Source organism: Nelumbo lutea, chromosome 1 (genome assembly GCF_056320005.1).
Source record: "Nelumbo lutea isolate HS-2025 chromosome 1, American lotus-T2T, whole genome shotgun sequence".
NCBI classification, from domain to species: Eukaryota; Viridiplantae; Streptophyta; class Magnoliopsida; order Proteales; family Nelumbonaceae; genus Nelumbo; species Nelumbo lutea.
The window spans coordinates 102,190,995-102,206,354 of NC_142684.1; the positions used below are offsets into that span (position 1 = coordinate 102,190,995).

At 37.3% G+C, this 15,360-nt stretch overlaps 1 protein-coding gene across 3 annotated transcripts in view; it reads left to right on the plus strand.

The window, feature by feature from the left end:
* The first annotated feature begins 229 nt into the window (after nucleotides 1-229).
* LOC148876471 (uncharacterized) overlaps nucleotides 230-15,360 on the plus strand; it is a 29,727-nt gene continuing 14,596 nt past the window's right edge. For 2 of the 3 annotated variants that reach the window (XM_088984332.1, XM_088984339.1), the window contains exons 1-3: nucleotides 233-987; nucleotides 4,169-4,236; nucleotides 9,045-9,082. In XM_088984332.1, coding sequence (XP_088840458.1) covers nucleotides 678-987; nucleotides 4,169-4,236; nucleotides 9,045-9,082 — 416 coding nt within the window. In that variant the 5' untranslated portion in view covers nucleotides 233-677. Of the gene's footprint in view, nucleotides 988-2,176; nucleotides 2,683-4,168; nucleotides 4,237-9,044; nucleotides 9,083-15,360 lie in introns of those variants that run through there. The other variant, XR_016112878.1, reaches the window with a different exon arrangement.

Genomic DNA, 15,360 nt, shown 5'->3' on the forward strand with positions numbered 1-15,360 from the left:
GTATTTATTTAATTTTGATGAAAATTTTCAATATTTATAAATATTTTTATGTTTTTTTATTTTACTTAATTATGATATAATGGGCTGAACCACTGACCTAAAAAACGGTGACCAAAACTGTTTCATTTTCCGTTTTCAAAACCTTGCCTAATGGTGTTATTTTCATATTTATACTACTAATAAAAGAGTCAGCTCTCCATTCTGGACATTTCGATGGACATGTGCTACCCTTCTTTGTTTAACCGTTTGATTAGATATTTAAGGGAAAAATGGTAATTCTCCATTCTTTATATTTTGCTGCGTCAGTTTCCATGAGACACTCTCCCACTACACTCTACCTCTTCGGTTTCTCTCTCGGAACCGACGAAGAACACTGAAACATCCACTATTTCCGATTATTTTGGTACGTTCTCCCTCTTCGGTTTCTCTCTCGTAAACGAGGAAGAACACTCTAACTTCCACTATTTCCTATAATGGTAATTTTCCATTCTGTACATTTCGCTGCGCCAGTTTCGGTGAGACACTCTCCCACTACATTCTACCTCTTCAGTTTCTCTCTCGGAACCGACGAAGAACACTGAAACTTCCACTATTTCCGATTATTTTGGTACGTTCTACCTCTTCGGTTTCTCTCTCGGAAATGAGGAAGAACATATTTCCTATTATTTTGGTAGCAAATGGAACCAAGCAAGAACACACTAGCTTCCACTATTTCCTTTTCTCCTAACCTCTCTTACATTTTTCCCTGTTCGGTTTCTCCCTCAAACCCTCATTCCTTCGTTCCCTATCCTTCACGAAGACGTTATCCCCAACGAATTGGCCCATTTGAGGATGAACTCTCCCACGAACTCTCCCAAAATTTCTCTCACGAACGGGGAATGCAGTTATCTCGACATCTATATAAATGGGATTTGTCCATGCCTTGGAGTACACAACTCCCATTTCTGAAAGAACTACTCAACCAAAGAAGCAAGGGATTTTCAAGAGGTAATGTTCTGCCGAATCTTGTTTCAAATGCTTCAAAATTTTTATTTTTAACGGCAATGATTATCTACCAGAATAATCTATCAATGGTAAATATCTTGATTTGTTTTTATTGGATTGCAAATGGTTAAATATCTTGCGATTGTCACTGTCTGTATCTTTGATGCAGTTTGTGCTTAGTTTGGCTTTATGTGAAAGCTTTGGACTTGGCTCCTTCTTTTAGGAGTTAGATGACAAAGGTTTGGATTGGCAATGATTATCTACCAGAATAATGTATCTACCCTTCAGCTTTTGCATTAATAACCACAGACTTGCAAATTGTCCATTATTCTGGTAGATATTCATTATCGGGTACTTGTCAATTAGTTGGGACATGGTAGATCCGGTTCAATTTAACATAATAATTTATAGGTGAGTGGCAGAAAAATGAGTGCAACATGTTTAATTTTATATATTTTTTTCTCTCCATCCAGTGTTCATTTACATTGTTTATTTGTTTTCTTCTTTACGATGGAAAATTTCTTATGCTTAAATGATTATCGGGTAGCTGGTAATTAGTTGGATCATGGTAGATCTGGTTCTATTTTTAATATTATTATTCAGGTGAGTGGCCATAAAAAAATTAGTGTAACATGTTAATTTAATTTTCATATAATTGTTTTCTCCATTGTTTATTTGTTTTCTTTTTTTACGAGAAATGCCACATGAATTTACAACAATTATTTACAACATTCAATTCATGTAAATACAGCAATTATCCCTATTATTATTTGTATTTATCTATTTTAATTCATGTAATCACAACATTTGTATGTAGATAATGAAAATATCAGTGATGCTATTGAATCATTTATTTTTCTATTTAATATAAGTTCAATATGGTTGACAGAAATTTCAAGTGATGCATTTGCATCACTTAACTTTTCTGTTTAATGAAATTGGAGTTATTTTTCTATTTAAGAAAATTAAGAAATCAAGTTCCATTATCTATTTAATTTATTGTAATTTATTTTAGGTGTTACAACATTTAGATAGGGTTTTCTTTAAGCCTTAAATCGTATTTCATTTATTAAATTTCATTCAATAAATTTATTATTTTTTTACTTAGTACACATATGACAATATTTAACGAGATGAGTATTTCCTTCAAAAATTTACTTAACGAGATGTGCTCGGAATTGTGAATGTTAAGGCCTTCGTTCTGATCACAATCGAAGCCGACAATTGGAAATTCTATGGAAATGGATGTATTTGTAATAAGGAAACGGAACAAGATGCAGTTAGGAAGGCGGTCAAGAAAATAGTAGATACTTCAAAATGAAAATAGAGGACGTGAATTATGAAGAGTTACACTTCTATATGCATAAATGTTCACAATTGGAAAGGGTCATTGATGAATTGAAAACAGAGCTACTGAAACTAAAAAGTAGCCTTAATGACACCGAAGTTGTGACAAATGAAGGTATTGATGATGAAGAACCAGAAGAAGACGAAGAATATGTTGTAGGAGGATTTTAGTTTGTCATCTGTTTAGTTTATGGATTATGTTAGAGTGGATCATAGTAAGAGTGAATGTTAGAAGTGTCATGCTTAAAGTTTCATTAAGAAGGTTGTTTATGTTCTAGGATAGTTTATAATACATTTCCATGTACAAAGTTATTCTTGTTATAATTATATGAAGTATAAATATTATATTTAGTTGTTCTTCTTTCTCTAATGTTGTGTTATCCCAACACATTATGCGTGGGCATTGGGATTGACATGTACATCAAAAGCAGTTTCAGATCCAATGGTCGATCTATGGATAGAAAGCTGGAAAGGTAGAAAACTAATTACTTATCAAAAGGGGAAATTAATCTTGATAAGAAATGTGTTATCATGCTTACCAATATACATGTTGTCCCTGCAAAGGTATTTGGTCATCCATGTTGATAGGACCACCAACTTGCAAGAGGAAGCCATTAGTCCCTGTAACAAGTTAAAAAAGCACCCCAAATTTCATTACATCTCTCTTGGTTTTCTGACATGGACTGGAATGAACTTTCGCAGTCTCCAGTACCAATCAATCAAGACAAGACAGAAGCAGGGTTCTGCTTCATCATTAATTTTTTTTTTTGGAGGATGAGATTCAATAACCTGAACAAGAACAGAATATCAGATCCAGGAGCCATTGAAAGCAAAGTGCGGTACTGGCAACTGGTCCCAAATCAAAAGTTGGTCTTTATTTTGAACCATGTTAGCTTGTCAGCAGATGAATTGACTTCATCTCATAAATGGCCTGTTTGGACAAAGACAAAATGCTTAGAGCTGGAATTTCTGTCAAACAAAAAAGCAATTTTCCCAAGTTTGCATCAATTCTGTTTATGGTGTGTTCTGCAAATGGAGCAAACAGCAAGCCATGTTTGGACTAAATCAAAATTGTGGTAGCAACTGCATCTTTGGTTAAAGTGACCTGTGACCTATACACTCTTAACACAGAATGACCCACTTCATCCAATTTTTCCCTGTACTATAATCAGTCAAGATTAAACTTCTGTCCTCAGTCTTTGTTTCTTTCACCTGCTCACACTTGAACCAGAATGAGATGTGGACTCTAAGAAATTCCCTTTTGAAAGTGCTTTGAGAAATCAGGTTCCATTTCCTATTTCCACCATCATCATCGTTGAATCCACTGTTATTTTATTACTTTGGATTTGGAATAGACATTTGTGTTATTCTTTGGGATAGATTGGATAATCCCACTTATATGGTCATAAGTGATTCTGTGTGTACACATGCTGAAAGGGATGGTAAGTAAAGAAAGTGATGGATAAACTAAAATCATAAAGACACAAATTAGAAAAAGAGAAATATTTGAATTGATGGAAAGGCATTTGAAACATGGCCCAAAAAAAATATGCATGAATCACCTCAAGAAGCAACCTCGAGGCCCAATGCATGCAATCAGTGAGCCTTAAATATCCAAATATCACTCCCACACCTGAAGATCCCAGGTTTCCCTAACTACTCTCATCAAAGTTCAAGTTTATGTGGTTTTTATGCAGAAACCAATCTTCATGAGTTCTAATCTTTACATCTTTACTTTCTGAATTTTATAAGAACAAAAGCATTCTTTGTTTCAAGAAATATTTTTTTCTGTTCAGCTTGAAATGCCATTAATTGCATTGCTGTCTTGTGCTGCAAGAGTGTTGGTGGTTGTATCAGTTTTGTTATCAGCAGCATTTGTGGCAATTTCAGTTGGACGAAGGTAAGGTAACCTCTTCATTGCCTCTTGAAGTCTCTGAAATTTTAGATCCATTAGATACATTCAGGTAGCTACAATAAAGGAGCCAAAGTTAGGTCAATTACTATACCCTTGAATATTTTATTCTTTAAGTCATTTTTTTCCACTAAGAGACAAAGCAACAAGTTATTCAGTTCAGCTAGCTGACACCAAACAGCTCCCAAGTACATAGTTTGGCCAATTATGTTTTTTGTTAATGATAGAATGCTACAGCAATATCTGTGCCAAACTGCACAGTGAATCTCAGCAACTAAGGCAGAAAGTTACAAGTACTTGCTTTGTATAAGTAATTCTCATAATTTCTGTCATGTCTCCAGTACATTTGTCATTGCATTTGTTCCATCAGCAAGCTTGCTTTTTGTGATCACTAGAGTTCCTGTACATCTAAAATTTTATATTATGGATTTCCTCCACCTCCCTACAGTTTTCTTTCTTCTGGTGGGAAGCTTCTGGTTCGTTTGGTAGGAAATGCTTGCTGTTTCTACCCCAAAACTCCAACTATATTGGTTACATCTGAAATTTTATATTATGGATTCCCTACACTTCCCCACAGTTTTCTTTCTTCTGGTGGGAAAATGAAGGAAAATAAGCAATTTCCAGAAAATTCTATTTTACTATAATAAGTTGCACATAAATTGGCTCTGGAAAGTGAATCCTTTCCAAAAATGAAGGGCAGTTTGCCCTAGAAGAGAATCCTTCCAGTAAATTAAGAGGCTTTTATCAGCTCATAGCCATAGGCAATTTGTAATCCAAACCTGCACTGATTACAGATTTTAATTTTTTCTATTCCCTTCTTTCCTTTTAAATCCAGATTTTATCAAGTGCTGCCCAAGAAACAGCTTTGTAAAATTCTTCAATTTCTTTCCAACCAAATGGTGTAAATTACCAATCTCATCTTCATCAGTTCAGGGTCAGTGCTGACTAAACCCAAGTCTGCAAAAAGTGGTTCAATTTCTTCTTTCTTCTTGCTCTCAGATCAACTGATCACAGTAACCTTCATTCCAAAAGCTTTAGCAACCTTCACGGCCAAACATTGTCCCTACATTGATTTTAACAGGTGCTACAATAAAGGAAAATTACTTATACGGGTACATGGTACTTCTAAATTTTCTCATAAAAAAATTAATGTGAAACAGAATCCTTGTAAAAAAATCTCCAACTGAAACTTGTGTACAATAGGCCAACTGATGGTGACTTAGTTGGTAGGTTCTCTGACTCATCAGAGTAGAGACCTGGGATCAAATCCCGCTGCCACCAGGGGTTGGGGGGGTTAAGGGAAAGGGGATGGGCTACCCCCTGTTGTGTAGCCCCATGAAGTGAAAAAAAAAACTTGTGTACAATAGGTCCTCTTTATATTTAATTTCTACCTTATTACTCCTAAAATGGCACTAGGTCCTCTTTATACTATTTTTCCTTCGTATTTCTATCTTTTTTAATGAAGCTAGAAGTATATATATTTTTTTATTTTTTTTAATTTTATTTATTTAATCATTACCTAATTAGGCTATTTTTATCAATACCTAATTAGGCTTCAGACAACATATAATTCTGAAAAGCTAAGCTCCACCCCTAATAACAGTGAGAAAGAATATAAATAAGCATTCTTTTTATTTCATTCATAATTAATAATATATTGAACACAAAAATGGGATTTGTACTAGATGTAAGACTTAGTGGGCATAACTTTAGAAATATGGAAAATCAGTGCAAAGAGATTTATGCAATATCTTTAACTGTCAAAGGAAATTGTAATCATACATTCTCGGTAATTTTCTTAGATTTAAAGCACAAGTAATTCTCTATACACTTGAGAAGATGATACTGCAGTATCTCCTAAATGTTTCCACATTGATTTTTCTTATTTTACTCAACTAATAGACAGACCTACATGGCAAGGACTAAGAAGCAACTAACTTTCAGAAGGTGCATTATCGAAGGAGAGATACATACCCCACCATATTTTCCTTGGAAAGGTCCATGAGATGGCACAATGTATGGTTGGAAATAACTAGGTACAGATGAGTTTGCATTAGGACTGACACCATATTGCTGGAAGTAAGCAGGTATTGATAGGGAGAAAAAAAGAGAGAGCCCAACTATGATAATATTTCTGGAACTCCCTGCCTCACTGCTAGCACTGCCCACATGAAGCAAAGTAGAGCAGCAACCATGACATCGGGAAAAAGCAGCAAAGGGATAGGAAATGCAAGTTTTTTGAGGAATAACCTAACAGTTTAATCGTGAAAGTTATTTAAGATTTAATGGTCAAATCAGTTCCAAACTTCCAAACACAGGTGGAACTTTCCAACAGCACAACTATTCCACAACATAAACCCTTCAAATAAACCACTATGGGATCTTGAATTTCAAATCATTTGCATTCTGGGTATCAGCTTTTTTTATGACAGTAACCTGCATTCCAAAAGCCTTAGCAACCTTTGCAGCCAAATGTCCGAGCCAACCTAGCCCAACAACACCCAAGTGTTGTCTCTCAGTGCATAATATTTCATGGGGCTATACACTGTAATCCTAGCACACAGCAGTGGTGTTCCACGGTCCAGTTGAGTCTAATATACTTTAATTCTTGAGTGTAGATAGATATTCAATAGCTTCATTTAAACAAAGTACCTTTATAACAAATTGCTCTTGGAATTTTCCCAACACATGTTTTCACTCTGTACAGATAAAAATAAAAATTCTTGAGTCCACCAAATACTCTAGAGATCTGCAAGAACTTACTAATAGCACACAAACAGTCAGTCCTCATACTCTAGGATAAACAAGATAGTAGAAGAACTTACAACCAATCAACCGGCATCATAAAAGTAGTAACCATTTAAGTTTGGTCTAGGATGCCTTCTTTACTTCTCATGCTGGCGATAGAAACAACATCAATTTCCTAAACTGTAGTTTAGGAGATTGTATATTCCCAAAGTCTGTTTGGTTTGCAGTTGGAATCTGAACCGGAATAGTATATTCCCAAAGTCTGTTTGGTTCAAACAGGCATGGGAATGAGAATTGAAGTAAGCAAGAATGGGATTTCATTCCCAATCTAGGGACAGGGAATGTGTACTGGTGCTTCCCAAAATCAGTATTGGAGGTGACAATAATAGTGCTTTCTTCCATAAGGTGACCAATGCAAGAAAGATGGTTAATTCCATAAAAAAAGGGGATTGGGAAGCAGGACAGAGAACAATGAATAAGTCATAGCAGATGCTTTGTTGATTTTTATAATTATCTTTTCAAGGAACCTTCCAAGAAAAGACCAAGGCTGTATGGTTTGAATTTCAAGTGCTTATCTCAACAGCAGAGTTTAGATTTGGAAAAACCTTTCTCATAGGAAGAAGTTAAGAAGGTTGGAGAAGAGTTGGAAGGGGGGAAAGGCACCACACCCAGATGGTTTCTCAATTCTATTTTACAAGAAGTTCTGGGATCTCATTAAAACAGATCTATTAAAGGTCCTGGAAGAATTTGCTGATTGTGCAGCCCTTGAGAGAAGTTTAAATACAACTTCTATCTCCGTAAGAAAGGAGCTACAGAATTGAAGATTTCAAACCGATTAACTTGATTGGAAGTGTTTACAGGATCTTAACTAAATTTCTGGCCAACAGGTTAACAAAGCTGATGAACTCTCTATTCTCTAAGTACCAAGGGGCTTTTGTCCACAACAAGCATATTCATGATGTAGTTCTAATAGAAAATGAACCAATAGACTCAAGACTAAGAAGTGAAGAAAGTGGACTACTCTGTAAAATTGACTTAGAGAAAGCTTATGACCATGTTAATTGGTTTTTCTTGGATTATTTGCTGAACAGAATGCACTTTGGTTCGAAGTGGAGAAATTGTTTGAAAGTTTGCTATTCCACTCCAAGATTTTCAGTGCTTGTAAATGGGGTAGCCATGGTAAATTTCAGCAGTTCAAGGGGTTTGAGACAGGGGGGCCCTATATCTCCTGACTCTCTCCTCTTCTCTTTTTGTTAGTAATGGAAGGTCTAAGAAAGTTGGTAGATAGGACTGTGAAGGGGGAGCTGTTGGAGGGCTTCCAAGTGAAGCCCAATGGGACTGTCATTCCAATTCTACAATTTGCTGATGATACAGTCTTCTTTTGTAAGGCTTCAGAGGAGCAATTTCAGATTCTGAAACACCTTTTTTGGTTTGAGATTGTGTCAGGTCTGAAAGTAAACCTAGCAAAGAGTGAGATAATAGCAGTGGGAGAGGTCCCTAGTATTCAAGGCTTGGCATATCTGTTGGGGTTCAAGGTGGGACAGCTACCATCAGTTTATTTGCGATTGCCTTTAATGACCATATGTACTTCTAAAACCTTTTGGAACCCAATAATAGAGAGAATGTATCGGAAATTGGCTACTTGGAAAGCAACGCATCTCTCCAAAGGGGTAAAGATAACTCTTATTAAAAGTGTCCTAGCAAATTAGCCAACTTACTTTATGTCTCTTTTTCCTATCCCCTTGGAGGTGGTGTAGGTTTTAGAGAGGAAGACGACAGACGTTTTGTGGGCTGGTTGGAAGGATTCACACACATACCATCTTGTAAAATGAAGTCAGATTTGTAAGCCCCTACCTCAAGGGGGGTTGGGGGTACGAAGTCTAAAATCTTCCAACTTAGCTCTGCTAGGAATGTTCTGAATTAATTATTTGATAATTATAGATAAATGTTTTGAATTAATATTCAATTATAGATTTCATTGTTCTATATATTAATTTTATAACTCCTTTTTGTCCTTTAAAATCCTGATTTTGTGAAGTTCATTGTTCATCAGCTGAATTACCCAACCGATTTTGAAAATATATTGACAAGGTTAGTACCATCTTCTTCCAAGGGTTCATCGTATTAGGTTTCATTGTATTAATGTCTTTTTAGCTCCTTTACACAGGTCAAGACCCCATTTCATATTGTTCAACCCTAACATGTTGCTGCATCTTTGCATTACTTTTATATATTATTTGAATATTGTTAGCATTAGTTTTATAATGATGTTTGAATATTTGACATTCCTTGAATATTGTGATTACCCAATGGAATATGAGGCTATGGGTAACTGTAGGTTCAAGAAATAGGCCCTTAGGGACCAGTACTTGTAATATCCATTAATTAATCTTGAACCTGATAACAATGAATTTAGTTTAGACAAAATTTGATATTCTCCTCCCCTCCCTATCCACCCACCTACAGGGGTCCACTCCTCAGAAGTGAAGAAACTTGGACTCTAACTTATGACAGGTGCTTCAGGCAACCCTGGTGCTACTGGTATTGGAGGAGTATAAGGGATGAAAATGGGAACATTTTCTGTTTGTACATTGGGCCAATAAGCATATCTGCTTCTACCAATGCAGAAGTGATGGCTACACTACAGGAATCCAATTAATCAACAGACTAGGAATCCAGAACCTCTCCATTGGAGGCAACTCATCATACACCATAAAATGTTTAGGAAAGCATGAGGCCAGCCTGTGGATGCTTAGCCATTTTCTAGCAGAGTCAATGAATTTATTGACTGCTTCAAATGCAAACCTTTTGTGGGTTCCAAGTGAATTTAATGCTCTTGCAGATCAGTTAGCAAAATTAGGTGCTCTTTTAGAAGATTTGTACTATGATAAGATTCCTCCTGTATAATTTCTATGGGTCTGATCCATATTTTGTTTTAGTTTTGTACACCTTTTGTACCTCTCTCTTTTCTTAATGAATTCAGTCAACTTTTCTGAAAAAAAAAGGGAGGCTGCAATCCCTAAATTACTAACAAAGCTACATAGAAACCCAAAACAATTGTTTCCTTAATACTCATTGTTTGGCAATTGAATCAGCCTTCCCATTTGCATTCCTAACCCACTTAAATTCAGCATTCATCACCTTAGCAATAATTTCTAATTCCCTTAAGGTATGTTGAGAAGTCCACAGAGTAATTCTATTACAGTTTTCCATTTGGATAATCAGCTTTGAGTCACCTTCCACTTCAACCTATCTACATCCTAACTGTTTTGTTAACCGAAGCCCTTGCAATAATGCCATAAGTTCTGCTTTCAAAGAGTTTTCCCATCCCAATTGGCCCTGAGTACAGATATCTTGCTTCTAGAGTTCCAGAACACACCTCCTATACCTGCCATACCTGGATTTCCCAAATACTTGCATCAAATCTCAGTTTTACCTTGTTCCCTTCTGGAGGTTTCCACTCTAACCTCATTCTATCTTTTATTTTTATCAGCTAACCTTATCCTATCTTATTCTCTAGAATACTGGGCTACCTCGGTCCAAGCTCTTATTATCTCATTTACATTGTAGATTTGAAAGCTTTCATTGTTTTTACTCAATGTGCAATTTCAAGCCTTACCTTTATGCTATCTTTTATCAATTTTTTTAATATAAATAAAGAAAAAAAATATTAGTAAAAAAATATAAAAAAAGTGTTTACAGCTCATTGGTGACACTAGATCACCCCCAATAAACAGAAAAACATAACAGATTTACAACCAAAATACATCAGAAAAGCATAACTTAAGCATTCAAGGAGCTCCAAAAGCCTGCCCCAAATTCATCTTCTTTAGTCCTTGAAATTCTGCCAGGATTAACACGGAACCTATGACTGAAGAACTGATTTGACCCACCACCTCTTCTCAATGTTTTTCCTAGTTTTCGGAGATTCTTTATTTCTCTCCTTCCAAACTTCCCAACACACTACGAAATTAATATAACTCCACATAATCTTGACCTTACAACCATTCTGAACTTTAGGCCAACATCCAAAGTTTTCAGCCTGAGCTGATTTTGACCACCATTCCCTCTTAAACAACTATAAAAACTAGGACCATATTCAGGAAACGAAGCTAAACCTGTAGCACTAATGCAATATGTTTCCTTCTCCAGATAGACAAATGACAAATGTGCTTGGGAATTTAAAGCATCGGCTCTTAATGTTGTCTTGAGTCAGGATACACCCCTTGGCCCGCAGCCATGCAAAGACCTCCACTTTTCGTTGCACATGTTTTGCCACAAATTCCCTGATTGATCTCCAATGACTGCAATTTGGACAGTAGCTACATGCATTCCTCCAACCCCCGGTCAAGTAAAGTTCTTCTGATGTTTGGAGTCCATTCCACAGTACCATATGAGACTTCATCACAATCCAAAATATGTAGGATACACCCCTTGGCCCGCAGCCATGCAAAGACCTCCACTTTTCGTTGCACATGTTTTGCCACAAATTCCCTGATTGATCTCCAATGACTACAATTTGGACAGTAGCTACATGCATTCCTCCAACCCCCAGTCAAGTAAAGTTCTTCTGATGTTTGGAGTCCATTCCACAGTACCATATGAGACTTCATCACAATCCAAAATATGTACACCCTTCTGACCCATTTTGTACCACCTTGGATAGATTTCACAGAACCTCCATAAACAAGACAAGTCATCCTCCCAGAATCTAATGCTGCAGTCCCTTCACAATAAATTGATGTCAAGATCCAATCTTGGTGTTTGGAGTCCATTCCACAGTACCATATGAGGCTTCATCACAATCCAAAATATGTACACCCTTCTGACCCATTTTGTACCACCTTGGATAGATATCACAGAACCTCCATAAACAAGACAAGTCATCCTCCCAGAATCTAATGCTGTAGTCCCTTCACAATAAATTGATATCAAGATCCAATCTTGATTTCTCCCACTGAACTGGAGATCAAACTGGCAGGTGAAGCGACGACAAAAAAAGAATTTTGTAGGTTTACTTAATTCTTCCTTCTGTGATTTCAGCTCTAAAGAGGATGTGAATGTATATGTCATCTCAAGGCTGCTGCCCCCTCCTCTTTTTATAACTTTAAAGGGATCAGTTCCTAATCCCATTAGGAGTTACTGGTCCAAATCATATTTGGATCAGAATTCCCTTTAAGTGATAAGGGTAAACTCTTATCTTATCTGTAGATTATATCAGCATTCTCCTAATCTCATTAGGAAGTTTCTATATCTGAATCACATTTAGATCTGGACTCTTTGAGTGGATAGGGTCAAGACCCAATCCTATCTGCTAATCCAATCCCAGAATTCGCCCCTTATTTAACTTATCAAATTAGCCCAGTTCGAAACGGGCTTTAAGCCCATTAAAGTTATTTACTCACTTAGCCTTCCTAACTGTTGCCCAATTGGGGCTTTCTTATATGGCGTGGGACCCAAACATTGATCTACACATTAGCCACATTGGTTCAGCACAACCTTTGTTACAAGGTCTGTCCGAATACACTGTTATGGACAGTACACCCCCTGAAACCCATAACATGGGTTCTATGGGCCTAACACTTACTCTAAGTGGTCCATGGGCCAAGTCACCTTGTAACACCCAGGGACTGTGGGCAGATGCAGGATTATCTCATCAGGTATTACCCTTAAAGGTCTTACACTTAACCTCTCAGCCCATAATGATCAAACATTGCCCAACAAGAGAGGACCTCTCCCTCGACTGCAAGGAACAATGTTGCACTCTCTAGTTACATGGATCCCGGGAATTAAAATCTTTCGCAAACAATTGGAAACCATAATATATATACTTTTATATCTCATATAAAATATATTTTGCAAAACAAATCTCAACGATTGAACTCGGCTACCGGCAATCTTGGTTTCCCTCAGAGAGTGCATCCCCGATCATTACCTTAGTCCGACAAAGGGGCTGATCTTGTCACTATGATCACCCACTCAGATAAATTCTCAGACTGTCCCAATACACCCAGGTTTTGACCCCCGCTAAGGATCTCACTGGTTGGCATATCAAAGACAGCCCGATCTGACACCTAGTGCAGTATCATAATCGAGTCTAGTAGTCAGGTGTAATTTTCCAATTTTGCCCATCAATCTCTAAGGTCCAGGGCAATACTGAAGGGATGAGGGATCCATCGTATGGACGCCCAAATCCTGTGGAATAAGGTGGAAGATTTTCAAAAAAATTTATCTCCCTTTCAATTGGGAATTGCATTCCCTATTTAGAAAATCATATTTTCAATGATCAATCTTGAACCATAAACTGAACCAGATTTGAACAAAAACAATAGGAGATGATTATACCTGATATGGAGAACTAATATCTCCCAACGAAGGTGTTCACGCCCAAGGAACGATCCAAAGACTGCTCCCACTGAAGATGGCACAGTGTAGGATAGAGCAGAATCAGCAGTGTTCTTCTCCAAGAACCTATTTCTTCGCAAGAAATAGCAGGATGGCACGTGAGCATAGCTTCCTATTAATCCCCTTACAAGGAACTAATATCAAGATCGAATATTGATTTCTCCCACTAAAGAGGAGGTTGAACTGGCAGGTGAGGCGGCAGCAGGAAGGAGGTGACAAGAGAGTATTTTCGCAGGTATTCTCAATTCTCTCTTCTGTGATTTCAGCTCTAAAGACTTGCAGTGATTTGATGATCTTGTGATAATCTAAAGGTTGCCGCCCCTTCTTTCTTTTGTAACCTTAAAGGATTAGCTCCTAATCCCATTTGGAGTTGCTGATCCAAATCATATTTGGATCAGACATCCCTTTAGGTGATAAAGATAAACCCTTAGATCAGCCTTCTCCTAATCTCGTTAGGAGGTTTTCAGATCTAAATCACATTTAGATCTAGACTCTCTGAGTGGATAGGGTTAAGACCCTATCCTATCTGTTAATCCATCCCAAAATTTGCCCCATATTTAATTAATTAAAACAGCCCAGTTCGAAATGGGCTTTAGGCCCATTAAGGTCATGTGCTCACTTAACCTTCTTAACTACTGCCTAGTTGGGCTTTCTTGTATGGCGTGGGACCCAAGCATTGATCTACACATCAGCCACATGGGTTCAATCCAGCCTTTGTTACAAGGCCTGGCCGATTCCACTGTTATGGACAGTGCACCCCTATCATATGGGCTCCATGGGCCCAACACTTACCCTAAGTGGTCCCTGGGCTAAGCCACCTTGTAACACCCAAGGACTGTGGGCAGATGCAAGATTAGCCCATCAGGCATTACCCTCTATGATCTTACACTCAACCTCTCAACCTATAATGATCAAACTTTGCCCGACAAGAGAGGACCTTTCCCTCGATTGCAAGGAACAGTGTTGTACTCTCCGCTTGTATGGATCTCGGGAATTAAAACCTTTGCAAGCATTTTAGAAACCATAATATATGTACTTTTATATCTCATATAAAATATATCATGCAAGATAAATCTCAATGATTGAAATCAACTGCTGACAGACTTGGTTTCTATCAGAGAGAGTGCATCCCCGATCATTACATTTGTCCGACAAAGGGGTTTATCCTGTCACTATGATCATCCACTCAGATGAATTCTCAAACTGTCCCAACATACCCAGGTTTTGACCCCCGCTAAGGATCTCACTAATTGGTACATCAAAGGCAGCCAAATCCGACACCTAGTGAAGTATCATAATTGAGTCTAGGAGTCAGGTGTAACTTTCCAGTTTTTCCCATTAATCTCCAAGGTCTAGGGCAATATTAAAAATCTGGTCCGGTTCAAAGGTTCAATTGATCCTACACTGCATGTGCCTAAGGTCTCACCATGGCGACTGAAACAGGCCACCCCAACCGACTTGGTGGCATATCAGTGTCAGCCTTATCAGGATAGGTTTCCCTAGACCGACCCACTGGCTGTGAACATTCTAAACTAACACGAGTCTCATTAAGTGTCCAGTTTAAGGGTATTACACAGAAACATACCAAGGGAACATGAATCAAATATTTACTCTATTCATTTACAATAAATTCATAATGTACATCATTCTGATTGAAGTTAATGGCATTCAAAACTATCCAACAAATACTGAAAATTTGGTTCGGTTCAAAGATTCAATCAATCCTACACTACATGTGCATCGGGTCTCACTCTAGTGGCTGAAACAGGGCACCCCAATATTTGATAGCACACCAGTGTCAGCCTTGATAGGATAAATCTCCCCAAACTTATCCAACGGCTGTGAACATTCTAAACTAACACGAGTCTCATAAGTGTCCGGTTTAAGGGTATTACACAAAAACACACCACAGGAACACAAATCAAATATGTACTTTATTCATTTACAATAAATTCATAATGTAC